The 27,772-nt window shown below is 40.4% G+C and overlaps 1 protein-coding gene across 1 annotated transcript in view; it reads left to right on the forward strand.

The window, feature by feature from the left end:
- Nucleotides 1-27,772, forward strand: part of Large1 (LARGE xylosyl- and glucuronyltransferase 1) — a 524,802-nt gene that overhangs the window by 442,202 nt on the left and 54,828 nt on the right. The window contains exons 8-10 of the mRNA XM_057753624.1: nucleotides 2,779-2,891; nucleotides 5,498-5,623; nucleotides 19,964-20,119. Of these exons, the coding sequence (XP_057609607.1) occupies nucleotides 2,779-2,891; nucleotides 5,498-5,623; nucleotides 19,964-20,119 (395 nt within the window). The remainder of the gene's footprint in view (nucleotides 1-2,778; nucleotides 2,892-5,497; nucleotides 5,624-19,963; nucleotides 20,120-27,772) is intronic.

A 27,772-nucleotide genomic window follows, 5' to 3' on the forward strand; every position in this document is an offset into this window, starting at 1 on the left:
TTATCTAGATAGCTTTTGTTTAGAAATTTCAACTAACTTCTTCTCCCAGCCCAGTTTCAAAAAATAAATAAGTAAATAATTAAACAAGTTAGACAGTACCCAGTAAGAAAAAATACCTTAGATTATCTTCTGACATCCTTATACATACAAACACATGTACACATGTACTTGCCCACATGCCTACACCCAAACACACGTGAACATGCTCACTCACATAAAATATTTTAAATATTTTTAAGTAAACAGTAAATATACAGGCAAGTTAGAATAGAACATGTGTGATATGAAACACATACACCAGAAAACCCACCAAGTATTGTTTATTATCATATGGATAGAGATAAAAAATGTGAGGACATACAAAGACATAAAACAACCACCTCAGGAGATTGATTGTGTCTAAAGAAAGGAGCAGGTACAAGGACATGATGGATCTTTTGGTTCATCGATCATGTTTTATTTTGGGCATTTATGGTGCCTGGGTATAGGGTAATTCATACATTAATTTCCATGGGTTTTGTTGACTTGAAATATAATCATTATAGAATTAAGTTACATCTCATAATACTCTGAAACTGGGATAGAAGTCTTGAGTTTCTGCAGTTGGTTCTCAATTCTTGACTTCACATCCTCTCCAAAGAGCCTAGCTGTTGGTGCTGAACCAAGTCTGTCACCCTATCCACCAAGACATAGTACCATTTAAAAGTGCTGATGCTAAGCTCAGACTCCATAGTTTCACATAGACCTCGACTTTTAAGAATGTTCCTTAAAATTTTTTATCACTACCTACAGCTTGCCCAGCCTCTCTTTATATATTAAAGCATTGACTTTATCTAGTTTAAATTAGCTTTTTCAATAAGAGTTGATGAAGTCTCTCACACACTTAAGACTGGGTTCTGCTTTTGTCTTCCTTGTCTTATATCACTATATTTTTCTATTTTGTATCTCCCCCAAAATTACTTTATTGTCCTCCCAAAATAAATAAGACTCTTTAACTAAGCATTTTTAGCATGGAAGTAAGAGATTTTGTTGTGACATTTTCATACATCTGTATCATTGGCTTTGGAGTAAGGCACACCCATATTGGTGTGCCTGTTTTTCAACTCTAAATTAGACATGTGCCTAAGTTAGCCTCTCAGTTTCCCCTCCAGCAAAATAAGGATGACAGTTGTTTTCAAAGGATCTTGGAACATTAAAGAAGATGGAATTCAAGAAAAGCCAATATGCATGAAGGAGATAGGCAGTCAGTGTACTGCACCTTGTGACTCATAAATACACATCTCTGTATTACTCTACTCTTCCAAATGTGTCAAACTTTCTCTGCCTAAAGCCTTCTGTAAATGATGAATATACTTTTCCTACAAACATGTACCACTAGAATAAGTAAAAAATGTCTGACTGGAAGGAGGAAGTCAGTTATATCTAGGTGTCAACTAATTTTTTACCTGCCTAGACAGTGGCCCATCTGCTCAATTGATCATAATGAATTGGATTGCTTTGAGGACCCAAATGTGTAGCAAGTCCCTTCACTACCTTGGCCATGTGGCCTCTTCTGATTATGGCTTTTTCTGCCCACGTGGACTGAGTTGTTAGTAGGTAGCTGTCTCCAATTCACTCAGCTAAGCCAAATTACATGTTCTTTGTTAGAACTATTTTGAATTTTTGGCCTTAGTACTATATTTAATTTTTTTCCCTTTTTCCAAACGTAAGAATGGATTCAATGGAAAACTACCCTACATCCTGCCCCACTTGCTCACATTCATCCCTATAAAATCACACCATGAAAAAAAGATGAGAAGGAAGTAATAGGCTCTTGTTAATAGTTTCTTATGAACACAAAACTTTGACATTTGCATTAAAAACCCAACATGAGCACTGCCTTTCCAATAATTGACACGCATATTAATTATCATTGACCCAAGGAAAGCAGTTCTTAAGTCAGGAACACTAAGGCAAGGAGGTGTGACTGGTCAGTTCTGTCAAATAATGTACTTAGAAGGGGTTAAAATGACGGCTCATAGGTTAATAGCACTTGCTCTTGAACATTACTTGAGTTCTATTCCCAGCACCCACACAGCAGCTCACAGCCTTCTGTAATTCAAATTGCAGAAAATCAGGGACCCTTTTCTGGTCTCTGTGAATACCAAATGCACATATGCATACATGAAGGCAAACTCTCAAACAAAAAGAAATGTTTAGTAAGTGAAACAAAAACATGTAATTGGAGTAAAGTAAAGTTGTAGAAAAGTTGTTGTATTTTTCCTGAAAAAAGCAAATGGTGTGTGTTGTGCAAGTGCCACTTATCAGCCATACTAAGGGTGCCTTGTCTCCAGGAAAAACATAGAAAAGAAGCTACTATTTGTGAGAAATGTAATGCACATCAAGTTGACAGCAGGATCTCTTATTATTACTGTGATATAATCTGTAAATAGTGAATAAATAATAGAAACTTATTATTTTAATTCAATAGTGCAACTATCATCACAAAATATCTCCAGAAAGTACTAAGCATTACTTATTCACCTTAATACTCTTTCCTATGTAGTGGGGATGTTTCAGAGATGTGATTTTGTTTTACACTTGATCAGTATCTGGCAGAGCCTGGTGCTGAGGCCAAGACTCATCTTCAAGCCATACACCCTGTATGGTGAAGGCTCATTGCCTGAGATCTGGAGGGAAAGCTTGTCCTTTTAGGTGATCAGGCTGTCCCAGAGTGGCTAGTGTCTCTAGTTACATCTCATTGCTGCTCTTGTTCTTCTATCCTATACTGTTGCCCAGGAGTCATACTATTGCTTCTGGATAAGCTGCGCAAGATGAAATGGGAACAGATGTGGAGGCTGACAGCAGAGAGGGAACTCATGGGCATGCTGTCTACCTCTTTGGCTGACCAGGTGAGTGGCTAGTGACAGGAATCCTTACACCTGAGTACCTTCCTCTTAGTGCTTGTTGTATTGTTACTACAGTAAACACTGAGAAAGGGTTTTTTGTTACCGTTTTGTTTAGTTCATTGTTTTCTTTCTCAAACAGATTCCCAGGGTATACTTCTTGCTATTTTGAACTAGCAATTCTTCTGCCTCTGTTTACCAAGCTCTAAGATGGGCGTGTATATGCCACTATGCCTAGATTATGCGGTTCATTTTGGATCACAGTTAAGTAAGTTTAACCCATAGTTGGTTGACCATATTGCTCTTGGTCTAAAACCATAACACTGGTGAGCACATGGAGGATCTTATCTATCTGCTCCCCTTACAATAAGGACATCAAAGAAGACACTAAGGTTCCACAGTCCCCCTCACATGTGTTCTCCCAGTGGCCTTAAAACTTTCCACTATATCCTACCTATCAAAGGTTTAAGCACCTCCAGTGGTAATTCAGCATTTAGGACTAGTAGTTTAGCATGTGGATCTTTGATACAATATTCCAGATGCCAAAGCACAGCAGAACTGGTCTGTTTCTCAAAGACTTCTGGTTTTTTGTTTGTTTGTTTTTTATTATGTACACAATATTCTGTCTGTATGTATGCCTGCAGACCAGAAGAGGGCACCAGACCTCATTACAGATGGTTGTGAGCCACCATATGGTTGCTGGGAATTGAACTGAGGACCTTTGGAAGAGCAGGGAATGCTCTTAACCGTTGAGCCATCTCTCCAGCCCCCCAAAGACTTCTGTTAATAATTGAATGGTCTCAATTCATTGTTTCTTTCATACACTCCGTCAAAAGACATTCAGTGAACATTGTATACTAAGACGTGTAGGAAGATAACAGTAAAGGACCCAATATTTTTTCTTTATTTACTTTATGTGTAAACTTATTTTGCCCACATGTATGTCTCTGGACTTCATTTGTACCTGGTGTCCATGGAGGCCAGAAGAGGTTGTCAGATCCTCTACAACTGAAGTTTACATATGCCTGTAAACCTCCATGTGGGTGCTGGGAATCAAACCTGGCTCTTCTGGAAGAGCAGCCAGTGCTTTAAACCACTAGCCCGTGTTTCAGTGTTAAAGTCCAGGCTCTTTACTCAGAAACTTCATTGTTTATGGAATCAGAGTCACAAGTGGATGATAGTCTGTTATGTGAAAAGGCATCAATACCATCTTTACCACCAGTGTGGAATGCACATGCTGCCTATGACCAGAAAATGCCATGGTGTATTTTCCAGATATTTCACATGCATCTGAAAAGCAGCATGTAATGTGTAGGATAAAACCATTATTGTGATCCTCATCCTGGTAGCCCTAAACTCAAGGGAATATCATTTAAGCAGGGAAAAAAGAGAAATTAAGCAGACAGTCTGAGAATGTCCTTCAACTCCAACAAATGATTAACTAATTTTATAAAAACACGTGTCTCATTTTGATTGGGAAAGGCATGAATCTATTTGACCTCAGAACTCAAGACCTCTCACTTATATTTTACCTTCTTGTGATGTTTCTGATCATCTTAAGATGTGAAGATGCTCTCTCTGGGTTTTCATTTCTTCCTTTCTGAAATTAGTTCATGCCTCAGGACTCCTTTGTCAGAGTCCCACAAAGTTTCCAAATACAAAGAGGAAACAAGAAAATATGCAAGGTTATATAACTTTTTATTTCTTTTTTTAAAAGCATTATTATTCAGTATTTCCCTAGGAGACAAAAACTGACCTCCTTTCCCAAGCAATGAGATACAGCATGAGTGAGTGAAAAACTAAAATAACTCAGATGCTGTCTAGGACCTGAGGCAAAAGTTGTGCGCTGTCCTTATATTTCAAATTAGGTAGCAGTGACCTGAGTGTATGCCCCCAAAGTTAGCAATTGTGTGTGTGTGTAAAATATGTCCAATGAGGATAGTTTCTTTACCTATCTTGTGCCATGAAGGCCCGTAATTCACCTCCCAGAACCACCTGTCAAGTAGCTGGTTAATAAGTGGGGTTACATATTAGGCTTTAAGGGAGCTCAAAAATGCTTTAAAACATTTCTTTCTAGAAAACTTGGAATAGGAGTTTGAAATAGGGAGTTGCATTCTAGGTACTGTGGCCATCAGAAATTCAAGGAGCATCCATCACTAAGCCAACCAAAAGCCCTGAGAAAGAGCTACTTGAAATAAGCATTTATCATTTGTCTCAACCCTCGGGATGAGTTGAGCCACTTGGCATCACACTGTTTCCTCTCATGAAGGCTCAGGATATGACAGGGCTCCTACCTATAGTAGGATAAGGGGAAGATAAGAGACTTGATTTATTTCATGATAGTCAACACGGGAAAGTCACTACCTATCGGCCCAGTGTGACCTCACTGGATTATGACCATCTGGACCCCCAAGCATCAAGTGAGCTTGTTTGGCCTATGACATTCCTCTGCTCCTACCCAGACGTTAACCATTGGTTCCTGAAGAAAGCAGTAGGGAAAACTGTCCACAATGGGAGCAATCCTATTTCCAGAGCATGGTGTTTGAGAGATGTCCTCCTGTAAGTTAAACCTGCCCACTCACTTGACTGTGTCCTTGGCTTTTATTCCACAGGATATTTTCAATGCTGTCATCAAACAAAACCCCTTCCTGGTGTATCAGCTCCCCTGCTTCTGGAATGTACAGCTGTCAGACCACACTCGCTCTGAGCAGTGCTACAGAGATGTGTCTGATCTAAAGGTGGGTCAAGAAGTGTCATGGTGGGACGTGGTTCATATCTTCAGTTTACTGTAGTGATATTTCATTTGTATTTCAATAAATGAAGGTTACCTGCAGATAAGAGACTAAAACAACCCCACTGGTCAGCCTTATAGATCAGGCAGTAATAACACATACCTTTAAACACAGTAACCACACTAGTTTGTCATAGTAAGTAGAGAGTAGTGAGTGGTGCATGCCTTTGAGCCCAGCTCTAGAGAGGAATATAAAATGAGAAGAGACAGCTTTCAGTCTCATTCTGAGATTCCTGGAGGTAGAATCACCATTTCAGACTGAGGTAGAGGTAAGAGTCAGTGACTGACTGTTTTGCTTTTTACACCTTCAGACTAAATCCCAATATTTGTCTCTGGGTTTTTATTAATTGTGCTACATACTCCTGTGCTGAGCATAGAGAAGCTGGGTATGGGGACTGGCAGGGAACAGTTTTCTGTAAGCCTGTGGACATGTGGTGGAAGATGTATGGTCCCGGGAGAACAGAAAGAAAATGATTTTCCTCTCTGCTGGTTCTTTTCTTACACACTCTTATTTGGGATTCCTGGAAAGTATAAAGCCCCTTGAATAAAGAACCAGCTTGTGTGGACTTCTCTTCCCATATGCTGCCAGCTCTTCTGGTTCATTCCACATTCCCAAATCCATTGATTTAACTCAAGTGAAAACATTTGTGGAGAGGTCCACTATGTGCCAAGAGCTATATGTGTGATGTTAATTACTTCCTGCTTCCAAGTCACATTTTTAGAAGGGCAGAGAATCGTGGAAGGAAATAAATAATGCAGGAGCTGTGACAGATCTAGAAGGGTCGGGGTGAAGAAAGCAAGCACAAATGTCTCATTCTCCTGGAGGAGATGAGACTGGTTAGAGAAGCTCAGTACCAACTACTAAAGAAGGCCCAACTTTAAGATGACAGCAGGGCAGGGCATATTGGCTAGTGCTGTACATAATGTCACAAGACAAAAAATTCTAACTGTGACTGTACTCAGCACCTATGTATTTAGCCTATGAGTTTATACGTTGAATGGAGGTTCACTCATTTTCCCTGACTGAACTAAGTACTGTGATTGCCTTCAGTTCAGAAAGTGATACCTAGGATACCTCAGATGTCCTCGAGTGTATGATATCATCAAGTAAAACTGTTTTTAGAGCAAGGTGGAGGTAGAAGGAGAAGCCTTAGTGTACAGATGGAAACCCTGACTTGTTCCTAATGACTCACTGCCCCACTGCCAAAAGAAAAAGAATCTTAAACCTTGTTTTCCTTGATCATTTTCTACCTTCGTTGTTGAGGCAGGGCACATGCTGAACCTGTAACTCTCATTAATTGCCAGGATGATTGGCCAGTGAGTTCCCAGGAATGTTTTTGTCCTCCCTGTACTGGAATTATAGACATATATCACCATGCCTGTGTTCTTTTTCATATAAATGCGTGTACACACACACACACACACACACACATACACACACAATAACCAAGTAATTTGAATTCTTTAAGGATAGGGCAGGCTCAATAATATCTAGTTGCCTATATTATTAAATTATTATATTCTGACCCCTTTTAGATTAACCAATGCCACCATTGTTTTAATTTTTTTAAAAAAATCTTTAAATTTTATACTAAGTATTAGAAATCATTATGGTATTTTCAAACTTATGTTTATTGGCTTCCCTTCCCCCCAACCGTACCCACCCTCTGCTGCCTTCAATTCCTTATTCCCTTTTGTAAGCTCCTTTCCCGGTCTGTTTTTCTTTTTTATAGCCCATTTGTCTGCTTGCCTACCCCAGTACCTATTTTACCCTTTCTTTGTCTCCTTTCTACTTTTGAGATTTTACCCATGATTACACACACAGACACACATACATGTATGCCATGCATATGTTCATATCTATAAGTTGAAGGCTAGGAAGTTTGTATGAAAGAGAATGTGAAGTTTATGCCTTCCTAGGTTTGAGCCACTTAACTTAATATACTTTCCAAATCCATCCATTAGAACTTCTTTTGAGATACTGTCTCACCCAATCAGAGCAGTATCATCAAGAAATGTCACAACAGATGCTGCTGAGGACACGGGGAGGAGAAGCCCTAATTCAGTACTGAAATTTGCAGGAAAGTGGATGAGCTTACAAAGGATAATATTAAACGGAATAGTTTCTTTTGTATCTATCTTTATGCTCTTTTTTGCCAAGACAGGAAAATCAAGTGTTTTCCTTGCTGAATTCCATCATCATTCATTTTGGTAAAGGTATCTTCAAAGAGACTTCTAAGATCTTTCCATGGAGTTCAGAGAAACTTTATTAAGCCTTGCTATCACAAGGGTTTGAACAACAATAAAAATAAATACCCCATTTTGGGGCACTGTATCCATGTCCCAAGTGAATTGTTTTGAAATGACTTGGTAATTCCTAGTACCTAACAGTTAGTACTACTCAAAGCATAAAGCCTGGGCAGTATGAACTTCTTATTTCTCTGCAGTGGTAGTTATTTCATTTTTAAACATAACAAGAATTCATTTTTTTGTGAATGCTCAGTTATAGTAAATCACCTATTTCCAGGTTTTCTAATGGAGTAGACGATGATCTCATATTGGGAGCAGAAATGTAGCTCAGCTGTGTTTCTATCCATTTGAGCTTGTCTTCATAGGTGTCCTCAGCTATTTTTCTTTATAGATTTTTTTTTTAAATATAAACTTTCTGAAAGAATCTAAGACTGTAGACGTAGTGCAGAGCCCCACTCTCCCATCTGGTTCCATCCTGCCTCCTGCGACAACTTTCCTTCAGTGGCACACTGGTCAAAACTAGTCAACCAGTCTTCATACACTTCTGGGAACTAACTAATCCTTGGGCTAGAAAGAGCCTGGGATTTGTGCAGTTGCCTAATGTCTGTATATATTCCGTCCATTTTTCCCTAGGCACCTTTTTTCCTTGGTCGCATTGGCTCTCAGTGGCCCAGTCTTACCTGGTTTCTTGTTACTGACACAGTGGTTTTGTGGAGTGCTGCTTAAGGCTTTACTGTCTCAGGAGGAGACATTGAAGTAAAGTGCCCTCCTCAGCTCATCCCATCAGAAGGAATTTGACTTCCATTGAGGATATGGCTAGGGACACTAACTATTCTTACACAGTGAAGGCCAGTACTATGAAACTGCTGTTTTTCTCTTCTATACTTTATTATAACTGAGTGACTAATCCACCCTACATCAGAATTGGGGGATGAAAAAGAAAGGGTATTGTCTATTTATATTAATTAAGATTGCTCTACAAAAAAGATTCATCAGTCATTTATTTGCATTCACATGGACTAGGGCATATTCATTTTATACTTTGGACTGTAATATAAAACCTTTTAAGGTATGCACTTTTGAGAATTATCTTAATTTGATATTATCAAATAATATAATTTGATATATTAAAAATATATATAGCAGTATGAGTAGGTGAATACTTCCCTGGCACATCAAACTCCACTATACTTCACTAAGTTAAAGGCACCATTCACTACTGTCTACATGGACAAGATTAAATTTGAGGGTTCAAATACCGTAGGCAATAAGATTCTCTCTCCCTTCTCTACTTCCTTCTGTCCTTCTTTCCTTCTCCCTTTCTTCACTTCCTTTGTGTTCTCTGTTATGGATGGCAAAGTGGCTTCAGGGAGCCTCTAGCCAGCATGCTATTCAACAAATATTCACTGCATCTTGTTAACCATTGGTTGTGCAGTGGTTAAGGAATAATGCAGACTTTTCCTCTCCATGAATTTATGTTCTCAGGAATACAGTCCCCCAAGAAGAAAACAAATTGTGGCTTTGGTCACTGTAAGTAGTACAATGGATTATGCAGAAATCAAAGCAGCGTAGAACCAATGGTTCTGAATGGCAGAGAGAAACCATTTTTCTTTTGATGACTGTACAGAAAGACCCTGTTAACCTTTCATGAGATGTGAGTGGCAATATGACCATTTCAGTGTTTTTATGAATGGTTAGGACTGGCTGGTTGGTCAGTGAATCATATATCATGAATATGATAAGTTGAGTGTGACCACAGGACCCAGTTCTAAAATGAATGCCATGCTGGGCAAGCAGGAGAGCAGTGGGGAACCATTGCAGAAGATGCCTACTGAGAGCAGCTGCTGCTCATAGACTCCAAGCAGTGAATCATATGTTGTGTACAGTAAAATTGACAGCATTCCTCTGGACTCTTGTCCCAGATGTCTTTCAACCAACCTAGTGAATCCCTCTGCTGGAACTTCCATGCCTTGCTCTAGTGGTGTCTGGGCCTCGCTCTTTCCTGTCCACATCAGCATACAATACTGAGAAACACACTGGGGATTCTGCAAATGTGACTACAGTTTTAATAATTAATTCCACAGAGACAGGAAGAGCACAAAGCTGATTTGCACTCACAGATCTTGCGATGGTAGTTGGCAAAGAAGCAATGTGAAGGAATTAGTACAGCTCATGTTTCTTTTCTGCCATCTGTGTTCCAACAGGAATTCTTCACACATAACAAGTCCAGTTCAGATTGACTTTTATCTCAGAAGAAAAATAAAAGTAACAGGAAGAAAGTGGGGGAAGTGAGAGGAAGGGAAACATTGACCATATGAACACTGTGGAATCTATCTGGATCTGAGGACTCCTCATGTCTCCAACCCTGAATCTTAGCAAAGCTATCCATTTTCTTAGTCTTAGTTTTTTTTTCCTTCTGTCCAAACTCTACCTCCTTAAACAGGATAGCAGCATGAGCTACAGAATAAAGAGCACCTGGGATTTATGCACCATCCTAACATCTAGGTTTTTCAGACAAGTTGGCTAAATAACTGGAGATCTGGATTGCTCTATCCTCCTCATGGGTTATGGTTTATTTTTTTTTCTGGGAAGTACTTTTTTAACCCCCCCCCCTTTTTTTTTTGGACTGGGACTTGAAAAAAATAAGAAGGAGCAGGTGGATCTCTGAGTTTGAGGCCAGCCTGGTCTATAAGACCTATTTTTTAGGACAGGCTCCAAAGTTACAGAGAAATCCTGTCTCAAAAAAAAAACAAGAGAAGAAGAAGAAGAAGAAGAAGAAGAAGAAGAAGAAGAAGAAGAAGAAGAAGAAGAAGAAGAAGAAGAAGAAGAAGAAGAAGAAGGAAAGAAAAATCTAAGAGTCAAAAACATTATATTTATTTCATAGCAATATCCCAAGTAATAATTACTTGTCTATTATCTTTTCTATTATCATAATAAAACACCATGGCTAAGGCAACTTAAAAAGGAAAGCATTTAATTTGTCTTATAGTTTCAGAGGGCTGGAGTCCATGATGATAAAACAAAGGTATGGCCACAGGAAAAGCTAAACATTCACATCTTTATCTGCAAGTAGGAAGCAGAGAGAGGAGAGAGGGAGAGAGAGAGGGGAAAACTGAGAGAGAGACTGAGAGTACCTCTCCCAGTGACATACCTTTTCCAGAAAGGCTACACCTCCTAATCCTTCCCAAACAGTTCCATCGGGTGGGGACAAAGTTTTTAAATATATAAGCCTGTGGGGCCATCTCATTTAAACCATCATACCTAGTGATTGTTAAGATTGAAAAGAAAAAAAAAAAGAGTGATGAAGAGATTAAAGCACTGGAACAAACTCACAAATGTTGACCAGGCCTCGTTTTGTGCTTAATGTTGGACTCAATGCGAGTCTTGTATTCAAAGATTCAAAAGTCCAGGCTGTCTCACAGTATCATTTTAGCTCATATAGAATTTCCCTTATAGAAACAGCATTGTGGAGTATACAGCCAATGTAAGCAAGAAACATCTCCCCCTTGTTCCATGATGGAGACCAATAAATACAGGTATGGACTGAAAATATCAGATGAAAAATCTCAGAAATAAGTTTTATGTTTTATGTTATAAACAGTTCCAAGTAGCATAATGTGATCTCAGGCTTTGCCACATGGTCTCCCACTAAGGCCTTCTTTGTCTGAGTAGCCACACTTTATATACTACCTGCGTAGTGGTTCTTTAGACTCAACCCAGTCATCAGCTCTATTTTTTGTATTTGTATCCACATGACCCTTGTTTTGCTTTACTATATCCCTAAACCATGAGAGCAATGAGTGTTTCAGAGATGAGTTTAATGCATAAAACACAGAATAATAGATTTTGGGTGTAGCTGAGTTGAGAGAGTGCTTGCCTAGCATGCAAAAAGCTCCGGGTTCAATTCATAGCACCACATTACAAGAAAAAAGCAAACAAAAGTTGTGATGTTGCATGCATGTATATATTACCAGCATTCAGGCAGTAGAAGTAGAAGAATAAAAAAGTTAAAGCCATCTTTGGCTACTTAGGTAGTTCAAGGCAAGACTGTGCTGCAATGAGATCCTCTCTCAGAATAGAAAATTAAATGTATAAAGACAAACTAAGTACCATGTTACAATATTACAAAGCATTTAAGAAAAGATAAGATGTTTGTGTGTAATATCTTTACATAATAAGGGCAAATTCTCTAGAAAAACAAAGCCAGTAGATATGTCTTTACTTATCTTTACTACTTTACTTTATCTACCTCAGCCTTTTCTTACAGAGAATCAGTCTCTGTGATTACAGAAGCTCTGAAGACCCAGATTCCATAAGTTGGAGAGACAGGGAGGCTGCTGAGGAATTTCAGCCCAAATCCCAAGGCTCAGTACCAAGGAAGATGATTGCATAACCCTCGGTCTGCAAGCAGAAGGGTGCACCAGTCTAAGCAAGCAGAAAAAGAGAGGCAAAATTTTCCTGCCTCTCTGCCTTCTGTTCTGTCCATGCCCTCAGTGGATTAGAAGATGGTACTCATATAGGAGAGGGACATCCATTGATGAGGTCCACTGACTCAGATGAAGAGGTCGTCCGGAAACATTCACATATCCACAAGTAATACTTAGTTAAATACCTGGGAACCCTGTGACCCAATCATGAAATCATTAAATTGCTGTTAACACCTTTTGTCTAATCCATTACCTGCAGCCAATATCCTTCCTTTCAATATATTTGTAAATAAAAGTTTAAGTATATTGAGTCAAAAAGAAGTAGAGAAAAATCTGAACCCACACCTTCCTTACTCAAGGACTCAGTCTTCTGCTTATTAGTGCTCTTGCTCAGTGCCCCCACCACACACATACTTTTTCTGTCGATTGAAAGCTACTTTTTAATTTTTTTTGCTATACTACAAAATAATGGGTTTTGTTGTAACATTTTAACATAGATAGATAGATAAATAGGTAGATAGATAGATAGATAGATAGATAGATAGATAGATAGATAGATAGATAGATAGATAGATCTCAACACAAAGGAAATTTGTTCCATTCAGAGAAACAAGAGGAGGGGACAAAGACAGGAAATAATGACAAGTGAGTACAGAAGGGAACAAAGGAGAGGGGAAAGGAGTATTTGTTTGGAGGTGGGGGTGGACCAGAAGACTGCATCTAGATAGAGAGGAAACAGATGTAGCCCCTATGAAAGTGGCAGTTTATAAAGGTAAAAGGGGAAATGGCTTATGAGGGCGAGGTGTTTAATTTTAATTGTGCATGTTAACTAGGTGAGGCAAAGTGGTTTATGATTGCTGGTCTTCAATATTTCAACAGCTGAACCTTGGCAGTCAGCCTCAGGAAGAAGTGGCCACATAAGGGAATATACTAGGTGGGTGTGCTTTAGCAAGTCACAGGGAATGAGAGAGAAGGGCAAGGACTTCCAAAGCCATGTATGGGCTGGCTAGAGTCCTTTCATATGTCAATGTGCTTTGCTCATATTATCTACCCATTACCCTCTCTTATCCTTTATCAAGTCTGTCCAAAGGCATACATACTCTTTTTTCTAAATACAAATATAGATTCTGCATTTTAGAAAAAACAGTGGTATTTTTCAAAGTTTGGCTTATTTCATTTATTATGTTAATCTTCAGCTTCACGCATTTTTCTGAAAGTGACATAATTTCATTCTTCATTATAGCAGATTAATACTCGTGTGTGTGTGTGCGTGTGCGTGTGTGTGTGTCTTATTTTCATTTCCCTTTCATCTGCTGATGAGCATCTGGGCTCTTGCCCATTATTTTAGTCTTTATCAGACATGTCTGTCATCCTGAGCATGGCTCATGGTAGCCCTGGCTTGGCTTCATTGCGCTGTATGGTCTTTACCTGCCCTTCCTGTGTTCTGTGACCACTGGATTCCTCCTTCCCCCATAGAGTCTGTTCTCAGTAGGCCATCATAACTTGGAAGTCTCCACCAGATTTATTTTGTAACTTGCACGCATGTGGTGTGTCTTTGTGTGAGTCCTTCAAAAACACAAAACCAAAAGGAAGAAAGAATTGGGGAATTGGCTTACAAGCATTATGGTGGCTGAGAATGACAATAGACTACTTGTAAACTTGTCTACCTGGGATGCTGGTGGCATGACTCAGGTCAAGTTTGATGTCCTCAGCACAAATAAGCTGATATTGTAGCTCTCAGAGACCAGTGATCCAAGAACATCGGTTCCCTGGCAAAAGTCCTAGCATCTCAAGGTCAAGGAGTCTGGAGTTCTGAAGGTGAAGAGAAAGAAAAGGAAACTGTATCACAATACCAGGAGAGGGGTGGTTCTCTTTGTTATTCACCTAGGCCCAGTGCTCACTGGATGGTGTCATCCATACTGAGGGTGTCTTTTAACCACCCAGTCTGCCAGCTCATATGCCATTCTCCTCTAGAAACACACTGGAAATAAACACTTGCATATCTCCAGGTAATTCTTCATATTATCGTGTTATCATCTAAAATATATCATCACCATATCCATCATTGCAGCACTCCTGACCTGTACTACAGATCTGCAAGGGAGTTTAAATTAGTCCCAGTTGCAGATGAATGACATTTGACATGTTGGTGCAGATGAGGGTGAATTGTGTCTGGTTTGTAGGCCAATTCACTCCTGCTTTTCTGCCATGAATCTTAATTCTGAAGGTGACAAGGAGAAAAGACTTGTGAAAATATTGCCCTTCTCTTTCAAATGCCAGCAAGTAGATAACAGGGAATTTAAACTCTTTTACAGAAAAAAAAAAAAAAAAAAGATGACAAGCTATTTGGCCCTCAGACAATGAAAGGAGGGCTGTGTTTCTGTATTACAAAGCCCATGATGATGGGGCTTTTATAACTGATTTACTGTAGACATACGGCATGTGAAGATTATTGAGAATGTCACCACTGTGATTTCCATCCTCAAACCAAAGGCCAGCTATTGAATACTAACTATCCCAGGGTCTGTGTCACTTGGGAAGAATAATAAGTCATGTTTCCTGCCAGCCTAGATATCCACTTTTCATTACTGCCAGGGGCAGGCATGTAAATAAATAATTATAGGAATGTGCAAAATTTTCTCGAATTAAGTAAACCACAAATCTATGGAACACTAAGAAAGGGCTAGTATCCTTCTCCCCTGTTGCTTAGGAAGGCTTACAATAATAATCAGAAAACCCAATTTGCAGTGGCTTAAAATGAAGAATTTGAGTTTTTTTCCCTTTATAGGGCATGAGGTTGTAGACACTGTTCAAAGGTCAGTCTTACGTTGACCTGTGCATCATGGTTCCATGATAACTACCATAGTCCAAGTTATTATATTTGTGATTCTGACAGAAAGGTGGGTAGAGTGGGAAGATAGCACCACTTTAATCATAACCTTTAGGGGAAGAAATGCTTCTACTTATAACATTGTAGGGGAATGGTGGGTCTTATAGACATGCACTGCTGCAAGACTGTCTGGGATCGTTCATGGTATCTTGAATCGTAAATGGCTCAGGATCTTTTCACAGCATTTAGAGCATTGCATACTATAAAGAACAGAGAATGGAGTAGAGAGGGAGTCATGCTATGCAGCAACCCTCTGCCAGGAATGCTCACATAAAGTCATACAGAAGAGGTGCATCTAGGTTAATGCTTGAAAAATAACAGACAGGCAGATAATACAGAAAAATTAGGATATTCTTGGGAGAGGCAATTATTTGAAAATTCACAAAGTCATGAAAATAAGGCGAAAAAACACCAGGAATGTTTATCAGTTGAAGACCAGGTGAGAATTTTAAGTGTGAGCTAGTGGCAACAAGCTTAACTGACTGGTAAGGAGTATAGCTGTTACTCCATGAGCCACACAAAAGCTCTAGGAGTCTTCATTCAGACACCCATTTTCCAGCACTGCTTGTCTCTGTAGCTTGAAGCTGATGTTCTTCTTCATCTGCTGTCTGTACACAGTCTCCGATTTCCCAGCTCTTGTGCAGCAGGAATGAACTTATGAGCCCTCTTATGTATAAGAACTTCAGAGGCCAAAATGTGGGCTTGATTCTTTCCATAGACTCACCCTCACACTGAGGTCTTTTTATACCTTTGAACTTCTTTTTTTGTACCCTTGATGGTTGTGGAGTTCTCATCTCCCCTTTGATCACCTTAACTTTTCTCTTCCCAAATGCTGTTGAAGTTTTCTGAATGGTAATTAGTTGCAACCAGTTCTTCTGGCTCACTAGAGTCTGACTACAAATCTGCACACATCCTTAGCCTTTATAAGTTTCAGATCCAGTGATATCACATGCCCAAACCCCCATGCTGACAGCCTCAGCAGCCTATATGATAATCCCCTTCTCCCTTTCTGATGAATACTGCACAGAAGACTCACCTAGTAAGTGTATCCAGAAGTCCTCAGTTATCTGTAAGTTCAGGTCTATCCCAAGGTAGGAAAGGAAAGTTTCACCTCTAGTTCTCCAATCTTCTGTAAATATTATGTTCATTTCTAGGAAGAGAATCATTTCATAGTTTCAGGTAAAGGAGAATAATGAATAGGCATTTCTATTTCTAGTTTCTCTCTCTACTTGAATCCTATCTTATCTATCCTGATTTCTAACCAGATAGGGAAGAACAAATATCTAAATTTCTATACCTGAATGGGGTCTATGTTAGTTACTTTGCTCGTTACTGTGACAAAAATATCTAACAAGTTACTTGAAGGAGGGATTTATTTTGGTATGGCAGACAAGGCATGGTAGCAGGAGTGAATTGAGGTTGGCCGCTCAATTCTCCATTTTGTTCAGTCCTGGACTCCGAACTCATGGAGTGATGCTGCCCACCTTTAGGGTGGGTCTTCCCACTTCAGTTTATTCTCACTGATATGTACAGAGAAACTTTTCTCCTATATTGATTCTAGACCCTCACAGAGCATAATGAGAATGTCAGTTGTCTTTTCCAGGTATGGTAAGAACAAATGAGTTGTGGCAAGTAAAGTATTCAGAGCAGTGTTTGGCATACAGCAAGTATCAAACCATTGTTTGTGAAGAGCAAACTATTATAATCACCACCATTATCAATATTATTCTTTTGGCTGCAGTGCTAATGGACACTGAAGTATGTGCCCGTCTCAGGTGCTGCTGCCTTCAAGCCAGCAGTGATTACTGGTTCTGTCCTTCAAGAGGCCAAGAAATGGCATTCCTCACCAAGCACAGAGCAATGAGTCAGTGTTTCAGAATCATGAATGTGGCTTAGTACAGGAATACGATCTGTTTTGTACACCCTACCCCCTGCTGTGTGACACTGGGCAGCTTACTGTGTCACTCTGGACCCTAGTTTCTTGTAAAAGTGTCTCTGCTGGGGGAGGGATCATGACTAGTTACCCCTCTCTGACTCTTATTTATAGGAGTTTAGAGAGTCAATTGTCCTATTTGTTTAATGCTAATATAACAGTGTACCGGAGACTGGGGGCTTTATTGGAGATCCATTTCCTACTATGCAAATACCTTGGTAGCTCAGGGCAGAGGCAGGAATGTATTAGGGGGAAAGAGGGAGGAAGGAAGCAAGCTCCTTCTATCAGATGCCCACCCCCTCCAAAAAGGCATTTGCTCTCCTATTTAAATTCCCTCTTGGAGAGCTTAAGCTGTTAATGCATAAATTTAGGGGAATGCTTTCAAATGCAGCAAATGCAGACTTCTTGGTGAGCCCTTGAGAGACAACTCCTGTTCAGGGACACGTGGTACCCTCCTCCCCTCCTTAGAGGTATCCCACAGAGGCTTCTGTGGGTCTAGTTATTCTTACTCCATGCTGAGGTTTGGTCTTGCTTGACTTCTTCTGTAGACACTGGGAATGTGACCAGTTATGAGGACTACCATCATGGAGCAGCCTCCTTGGAGCCAGCCCTTCCCTGGTTCTACTGTCTTTTAGCTTTATTAATTCATCCCATGCCCATCTTCCCTATCTGCTTCAGCCCCACTGTTGATATCTGCTAATACCTTCGTCCATCCGTAACTCCATCTTCATAGGAACTCTACAGCCATTCCTGACTTTGCTGGGCTCCACATCCAGCTCAGAGAAAGTGCAGTGGTTAGCCAAGTAGCCTCTGAGGTGCGTAACAAGGTGCCAAGCACAATTTTGTGAGACCATGGGAAAACAGAATCCTCTGGAGCCTCCCTTCCCTTCCAAGACACAGTACTATTCACAGTGATACCCCATGGATTTTCTTCATTAAAATTTAATTCAAATTATTCATTGTTAATAGTCATGATATAATAGTAAGAACTACTTGTAAGAATAAGTACCAATAAATATTAATAATGTGGCACTTAGAATAATTTTGGTGCTTATTATACTCTAAATATTCACTTACTTTTTTCAATTTTTCTCTTTCATATTTTCTCTTTACAATCAAGTCAAAAAAATGTGTACCCAATGCCTCATTTTCTTACCAGGGCATCACAACAGTGTCCCCAGCTTTTATTTTGGTCTGTTTACCTTACCAGGTACATCTTTACACACAGTGAAGGCCTGAAAACCTAGTCTGTCATTTTGCTCTCTCTCTCTCTCTCTCTCTCTCTCTCTCTCTCTCTCTCTCGAATCTATAGTGGTCAGGTCTATCTGAGTTCCAGATGTTGACTCCTCAGGTATAGGAGGTCAGCCCAGCTATGGTGTTGGAAGTCCTTCTATCCATGTGTTGCTTTTATTGGTTAATGAATAAACAAAACTGTCTTGGCCTATAGCAAGGCAGAACTTAGATGGGCAGGGAAAACTAAACTGAATGCTGGGAAAAAGGAGGCAGAGTCAGGGAGAAGCCATGTAGCCCTGCCAGAGACACATGCTGGAACTTTACCCAGTAAGTCACAGCTTCATGGCGATATACAGATTAATGGAGATGGATTAATTTGAGTTAAGAGTTAACCAGAAATACACTTAAGCTTTTGGCCAAACAGTATTGCAAATAATATGGTTTCTGTGTGTTTATTGCGGGACCAGGTGGGACAGAAACCTCCTACTACAAAACTGGATCTTCTATGCCCCACACTATGCTTCAGTGTGATCTTCCTCACATGTCTCACTTTAGCTCATGTCTCCTGGGAACCATGTTTCTCTCCTCTGAGCTCCAAAACAGGCATCTTCTATCATGCTTCTATGGAGTATTTCAGAGCTATCTCCAATGCTTTTTCCTGCACTGTGCCTTCTACCTACCTATTGGGGGGCTATGCATAGTCTATGGACAGCTCCCAGGGTCATGTTCCTTAGGACATCTCTCAATCTGCAGACTACAGATGCTAAGGGAACCAACATCTTTGTGAGTGCTTACCCAATGCCAGATTTGCATGCTAATGTGTTTACTTTTCATGGTAGTTCTATGAGGTTGTCACTCAGTCTTGGCTGAAGACTGAGATCTCAACAATTATTTAAACAGGGAATTCAATGTTTAGAACTAGTAAGCAGACATAAAGTTTAGACTTGGCCCCGAAGTGAAACATAAATCAGAAATTGTAGGGGGCAATTAACAGTGTGGTGCTTAAAGAACAGAGAGAGAAAAGATATGGAGAGAATTCAAACTCACACTCTTGAGGTCAACAATATCAGGCAGCTGTTCTGGACAGAGAAGCAGGGAACATGGAACTTATTCTAAGTGCTTGGAAATATGTGACTTGGATTTCTGAAAGGAAGAAAATACCAATGGTGATGGAAGAGCTACATGATGTTCTCAGTACCAGGAACCTCCAGGGAAGAGCTATGCCTTCCCCTCCTCAGGTATCAGGTGTCCTGAACTGTCTACATCACCCAACAGTTTTTGGTTGAAGAGTCTCAGTCTCTACACACAGGAACCGTGTATGCTCCTGTGATACAGAAAATAAGGGAACTTTCCCATGATTAAACAACAGCTTAGAACACAGGCAAGATTTGATCCTTCACCAGCACTGGTTCCCTACCACTCCTCTCAACATTTAGAACCAATAGGCGAGTGAATGACCTGCAGATCTACAGATCACAGCTCTTCTAGTCCAAAGCCATAGAGAGCTGTGTTGTGTGGTCCTCTCAATCTGACAGCCTCTTTGCTGCCCTTCAGGTCATCCACTGGAACTCCCCCAAGAAGCTCCGTGTGAAGAACAAACATGTGGAATTCTTCCGCAACCTCTACCTGACCTTTCTTGAGTATGATGGCAACCTGCTACGGAGGGAACTGTTTGGCTGCCCCAGCGAAACTGATGTCAACAGTGAAAATGTGAGTATTCAACAGATAATGGGAGAGATTGACCACATTCTCCATTGTCTGTTTTGGGTCCTTATTTAGTTTTGGATCAGCTCAGGACTATACACTGAGGAGCAAGACCCTTTACCTGCCATAGAATCCATGGCTCAATGGAGCAATGGTCAGATCATCTGGTCACTTCCTGTGGATCAATTTGGACTTGGCAGGAGACATTAGCTCAGTTGAATGGGTCAGAATGAGTTTTCAGGCAGATCAAGCTATCAGATTTTCATTGTCTGCTTCATGGCCAGGAAAATTCCCAAGCTTGTGGTGGTGAAGGCACAGAATTCATTGGCTGGGGCCTAGGGTAACACAGAGGGAGACATCAACAGGTACTGACTTCTTTCCAGTTGGTTTGGGCAAGGAAAGTGTTGAGTGAAGAGTTACAGGAATAGCTGAAGATGTTGGGTGCTTTTGTTGTAATTGTTATTTCCTATTCTTTCAGATGTAGTAACTCATTTTTCTTCGTTGAGTTCTTCTTTTACTATTGAAAAAGTTCAAGTAGAGAAATTAAACAAATTGTCCATGGTAATAGCAAGCAATGATGCCAGCTGTGACTAACACTGAACTCTTAAGGATATAGAAAAAGAGCATGGTAGCCAAAGGCAACAGAAACATAGAATCAAGATGAATTGAATTCAACTCTAACCATTACCTTTGTTGACACAAAAAACACAGGTCTCATCTTAAAGAGAAAAAAAAGTTTCTTGAGCCAATTTTAGTTCCATAGTCACCCCAAATTCCGTGTTCCAATGTGGAAGCAGTTTTATGAAGTTTTATAAATTCACAAGACAAAAATAATCATAAATCAAGACAAGTTTAAAATACATCAGTGGGTACATCAGGGAAGCAGGTACAGCAAGATGGGGGAAGCTTTTCTATAGGAAGATGCTCTCTAATCTTTTGGGATAGTGGAAGCTAATAGACTGCTAAGTTAATAGATTGTAAAAGGTTTTAATCTATTAGTCACAAGATGTTAGTTCACAGAGGTAGACAAGGAATGGCTGTCCTGGAGAGTTAGAACTAGCCCAAAGTAATTATCCTCAAAGGCATACAACATTCCAGGCTCTCCAGAGTCCTAAAACTCTCCTGAGTCAATCGGTCTGCAAGTACAGCTTGTTCAGACTTTTCATTTCTACCTATGTGACCTCAAACAAGATACCCTGTGTCTCTGTATCTCTAATACTTCCGTTGCAAAATGGGCAAGAAATGACATATATGCTCATCATCTGCGGTGTCTTAGATTCTAACAAAATACACGGTACTTTTTCTCTCTTTCCCAAGATCCTCAGTATCAGACACAGAAGAAATTGTTTCAGTCATTCAGTATAGAAACACGTATAGAGGGTGTTCTTCTCATTCTGAGTACTGAGACAGATGAAAGGGGGACTAGGGATATGGCCCGTGGTAAAGTATAGTGACTGCACCAGGAAAGGATGCCATTCCAGCACTCACACGGCAGCTCATCATCATCTATAACTCCAATTTCAAGGGATCTGATGCTCCCTTATGGCTTCTATGCCACTATAGGCATGTGGCATACATACATATATGCAGGCAAATACTTAAAAACTTAAAATGAAAATAAATGAATGAATCTGTGAATACAGACAGTGGAAGGGAAGAAGGAAGGGACAGTAGTGCTTCCCTCAGAGTTTGTGTCTCATAGCAGGAAAACACAGCGAGCTCATTGATAACCAACCACACAACCACCCAAGCTGTGAGGAAAATTTATTAGCTAATAACCAATGCTACATAGCAATGACTAGTGAAAAGCCAGGCGGATTCTTTCTTTGGGGAGCAGCAAATTGGAGATGAGGAGGTAAAATTGACACTGAAACCTAACTGACAAGAAACTCAGCTGCAGTCAAATAAGGGAGATACAGATACATTCCAGGCAGATGATGTGTCTGGTGCCACAGACACGGGACTGGTTTGGAGAACAGGGTAGGGACTAGTGGGTGGGACAAAGAAGAAGACATAGCAGCTAATGACCAGATAGATGGACATGTGAGCTGACAAAGGTTTTTTTTAAATAATAATAATAAATTAAGTGAGAGTAACTCAAACTAGAATTTTCCTCTGAGACTGGCAAGGCTTTTATAGCTGCCTTAGGTGTCCTGGGAAGTCTTTTAGACTCCCTGTGGAAGGTAGAAAGACCTTCCTGGCCTTTTATGGAGTAAGTGATCACATGCTTATACTACCTTCTGAACCCCAGGGAAGTTGCTACTTACTCCTGCTTTTCCCTGTATCCTCCTAGACTCCTCAGTATCTACAGTTCTCTGCTGGCAACAGAGAAGGGAAGCCAGAAAGCACTCAAATCTCTTGGGCTCTGAGAAGCACTGTTTCTATTCACCCCATTTTCCTCAGCTTTTCCCTTTGCTCAAATCAGAGTTTATTCTCAGCAATGATGGTTGAGTGCCTGCTTGGAGTTTTCTCCCAAATGCCCAGTGTAAACTCTGTTTTCCATCATTTCCCCTCTGTGCCTGTCTACCCATCATCTGCACCCCTGTGTTCTCAGGCTTAAGCGTCGGTGCTTCAAAGACTGTCTGCCCTCTTTTCCTATATCCAGAGGATGAAGCAGTTACTTTCTGCCTTTCTCCAAATTTAGAACTGTGCTTGATTGTTCATTATGTATATGTAAATGCAAGACAGAGTCCAAGAGCTTAGCAGGGCCCATTAGACACTGAGCCATATGCAAGCTGCCATTTAACAAACCCTGGTAAAGCAGAGAATCCAGGCTTTCCAGGTCTAAGCACTCAGCACCCCAGTCTCTCCCAAGTACCATGTACCAGCCGCACTTTCCCATTGGTCCTCTATCTGTGTGCTTTCCCACCACCTAGAATACCTTGTCTCTGCCTGGCATGTGTAAATGTTCTCATTTAACGGTGTCCCAGAGTAACACCTTAAGTAAAATTCTGTGATCTATCTTAATTTCTTTCCATCATAGCATGTGTTACTATATTCAATTACATAGACTGTTTCTTTTCTGGTTTTTTTTTTCCTCCTCAAATATAGGCTTCTAGGTTGGAGACTTTGAACCATTCTCCTCTCAAATCCACTCCTATAACGGAACTAGGCACATGAAAGATACAGAATGAATGTAGTAAAGAATTATAGCGAGAATAAAGCATCAGGTAAAAGATGAGGCAGAAGCAGAGGCAGAAAGCAGTATGATGGTGGCCTCTGTTTGACAGTATTGCATGCTGTGAGCATAGCACAAAGGCTTTGGCTGGGTTGGGAGTTTGGGCTAAAGCCTGTTGATTTTATAGGCATTCTCATATTTACATTTGAGAGAAGTCAATGCAGAGAACAGAATAAAAAAGAAAAGACTGACACAGCAAAGTCACTCAGAGACTGTGTTCCAGTCCAGGTAAAGAAGTAATAATGGTATTGAACTTCATCAGGAGCAGCAGGAGTGGAGAGCTCAGGTGAGATGACAGGTGAGAAAGCACCCACAAAGGCAGCAGGTCCCTGTAAACTGTCTACCTAACTCTAAAGCCCCAGAGCAGAATGGTGATATCCCAGTGCAGCTGCAGGTTTAGACATGACATGACGATGATAAAAAGCCCCTCTTGTTTCTCATAATATTTCTTACTTTGCAAACCCTATAAGGTATTTGTTACTGGTTGCATTTTTAGAGAAGGAAATGGAGGCTTAGAGAATTAAAATCACAGAACAGGGTCACGGCAGACCGAGAGCTGATATCAAGCTCTCATTTGTATCAGTCACTATTCCTTCAACTGTTAAAAGTGCCCCTCAATCACCACTCTTCCTTAGCATGACCCCTCTTCCATTTCTTCATAGCACTTGTACTGATTGATATAATCATGACATCTGTGTGTGTGTCTATCTGTGTGTCTGTGTGTATTTGTGTATGTGCACAATGTTGACACCACGTGTCAACATTGGTGTGTCCTCCACTGTTACTCCCAATTTATCTTTTGAGACAGGCTGTCATTGAGCCTGGTGCTCACCAATTGATGTCAATGCCTGGCCAGTAAGCTTCAGGGATCCACCTGCCTCTACCTTCTTATACTAGAGTTAAAGACGTATGTAATCATGCCTGACCCTTTTTATGTAGAACTGAAGATTTGAATTTAGGTCCTCAGTCTTACATTGTGTGGGAAGAAATAATTTTAGGATACACAAAGAGAACACAAAGCAAAATAAATTTGGCAAGGCATTTTCTTTTGGCAATATGAGAGGTGCATCATGATCAAAACCACGCTAACAAGCACACCAAAGCAGGAAGTTCACCAAGTTTTAGTTATAGCAAAGGTAGTGTCTGGGTCTCATCGCATTAGTGGCTGCTCAGCCTTACAGTCTGACTCAGTTGTCTAATTGATGGGAAAGTGCATGAGAGAGTCAAATATCAGGAATATCTTTATGTTGAGCAAACAAATACAAGATAGAGCAAGATTATGGTGTACTGAGCCTTGGAGGGTGAGCTCCCTTTAGTAGAAAAAAAATGCTACTTTCTCAAAGTAGCAAGCACATTCCCAACTCCATTTTCCCAGCCTCAATTCATGATGTCAGCTTTCCTCTTTCTCTATCAGAATATCTGCATACACGAACAGACTGCCTGCCATCCGTTTCTTAATTGTTCTTATTAACTGTAAGAACTATAACAGTTGTTTGCCTAAAACGTACATTTGCTAGATGAAGAAATCTAACCCTGGACAAGACCTGTGACTTTGAGTGTAGTCCAGTTTTCCGTTTTCTCACCTATAAAACAGTCACCCAGTTTAATCCACGAAGGCCATGTTTAGAAAGTTAAAAGTTAAGGTGTCCAGTATACCAACCACTCTGGGAAGTTCTTATGTGTGTTGGGAAAGAAATGCTTATGTGAGACACCTTTCCTTCCAACCTCTCTGAGGTCTCACATCACATCAGCTCTGAAATGAAGAAGGCTTACAAGTTCAGGTCCCTTATGCCATGAAGGTGATAGACTGGCCATCTCTGAAGCTGTGTTCCCTGATACTAAGCTCACTAGGAGGAAGAGACAGTAGCATCACCACGGCTCACTTAGAAGTTAAAACTAAGACACATATAAAAAATTCTATAAAAACTTTATTACATTGTTCTGTTGAGCACTGCCAAGAGCAGATGGCTTGTGTGAAAGCATCTGTACTCCCAGAGAGACCTCAGAGGGAAATCAGAATGTATTACTTTACTCATGGGTCAGCAGCATGCCACCAGCTTTTCAGCACACAGCTACAACTAGCCCAACATGGACAGTTCTGGGGCCCAAGAGATTGCCTGAGCAAGGCCATCTGTGACCCTCTGTGAACATGTTAATCTCCAAATCCTTAAAAATCACTGTGTGGATAGGTAGATCAGGGGAGGAGATGAAAAGAAGAGGAGCCTAGGATCAGGAGTTTCTGTGTGCAGATACCTAGATACAGGATTGACCTTTGTAGCTGGCTTTTTAGTTCTGGGTCGGCTCCACCTTGTACAGAGTCTACTTCCCCTGACACTCTGACTTCTGTTGTCATGCCTATATACCCATGTAATTCTCTATCTTCTTATAAGATTACCTCATGAAAAATATGTGGGATTTAACATGACTTGTATAAATTTTCTGTAACTCCCTGTACAATTGAATCAAGGATATGAACTTGATAGACTTCAAAAGACCAAATAAGTCCAGGAAGTACAATGGTCAGTATTGTCAACTTGACAAAATCAAGAGTCACTTGGGAGATAGATGGACCTTTCAACATGCCAAGGGGGATTATCTTGCTCTGATATAAGAAAACTCACCCTCTCTGGGTGGTGCTATTCCCACGATAGAGGATCTTGAACTGTGTGCTTCATGGATTCATTGCTTTCTTTTGACTATGTACATATGAACAGCTGCTTCAAGCTCCTGGTAACTTGATTTCCTCACCATGATAAATTGTAACTTGGAAGTGTAAACTAAAGTCAACCTTTTATCCCTTAAGTGGCTTTTTATCAGAGCATTTTAGAATAAAACAGCAAAGAAACTAAGAGAGGCATTTTGGTAGCTTATAATAATGTTGCACCAGCAGCTGTTCCCCCAAATCAAGTTGTACTCATGATCACACTACTTTCAAGCTAGGAAGCAGAGTGACAGAATCCTTCCTATCACCTAGGAGATTCTGGATTCCAATCCTAGCACCACAACCAAAATAGAAATTGCTGGCTTGCTTTTTTGCGTCTCCTTCTAGACATGGTCCATTGAAATACAGAAACAAAGGCCTTAGGTTCATCTCCAGAGTAGATATTGATATGAAATAAGAGACTATTAATTGTGTGTGATAGAGAAGCTAATGCTAGTATCTGGGAAAGAGGAGACCATGTCTTTCTTTTTCTGTCTTCTCCAAGTCTAATCAGGGCCTGCAGATAGAACCCTTCTGAACCTTCACTGAACACACTTGAATGTGGCCTCTTCCATGGAAGACTGAAAGTGGTTTCCAGTTTGGTCTTCTGTGTAAAAATGTTCAGGGTACCTGAAACTTATTGACTAATACACACAGCAGATAATAGTGAGCTAGTGATATTTCTCTCCCTGTCTCTGTGGTCCAATAAAACTTGACTTCTTTTTAGAAGCCATAAGGAAGAAGAGCCTTGGATGAGATTTCAGGAGATGAGTATGGTACCCCAAGCCATATGAGAAAATCTCTGGGGCAACACCCCCCACTATGTGTGTGTGCGTGTGTTTGTGAGTGTGTGTGTGTCCTTGTGTAGGCCAGTTATACACTCTGGATATCTGGATATCCTTCTCTGTTATTTGCCACCTTCATTTTTTGGAACAGAACCTCTCACAGGGCCCGGAGTAGGAGGGAGCAACCTCTCTTGTCCCTCAGCACTGAGGTTACAGATGGGCACCATCATTTCTAGCTTTGATGGAGGACTCAGGCCCATGTGCTTGTGTGGGAAATAAATGCTTTACTCACTGAGCTATCCACTAAGCCCTCCTCATTTCCTCATCTTTAATCTGAGAGCATCAGGACATATCCTTACCACCTCATACAAGTATTAAGAGAAAACAAATAGTGGATATGAATTCCATTTAAAGACAAAGTAATTTGGAAGCATGAGTAATATTCTTGTTAGCTTACCCATCAACATTTTATCTGTTGTTCTAAGATATCAGAATGAAAGAATTCTCAAGTGGCCTCTGAGATTCCCTCTTTGTCCATTGAACTTTTTCTTGATTATTTTCTTGTTAGGCAGTGTGTGTCTTGTAAGGCAATACCAACTACTACAGCATGCTTCAACATCCTGCACTGAAAAATCCAAGTGAGTTTTCGTAATTGGCATGTGACTCTTCTCCAGGTTCAGGAGCAAACCACTTCCTGTCTTGTCTCTGCCTTCCATGAAGCCCTGGATTTCTCTGGGGAACTCTTTGATTCTGGATTTCAGCCAAGAAAAGAACATGATATTTGTGTCTAAGTGAGACTCAAAAGTGGTAGCCCTACAAGCCTATCTGCCCAAATGTCAGAAGCTGGAAATACAGCCCAGCTGTGTGCCCAGAAATAAACAATGTGGGGACTGGTGAGCAAAGAATGTCCCTGCTATTTTAAATAGTTTATGCACTAAGTCTTCCACAGCTGTCTACTAGATCTAAGTCCATCTGCTCACCACTTAAAAGCCAAT

Source organism: Chionomys nivalis, chromosome 21 (genome assembly GCF_950005125.1).
Source record: "Chionomys nivalis chromosome 21, mChiNiv1.1, whole genome shotgun sequence".
In the NCBI taxonomy this organism is placed as follows: domain Eukaryota; kingdom Metazoa; phylum Chordata; class Mammalia; order Rodentia; family Cricetidae; genus Chionomys; species Chionomys nivalis.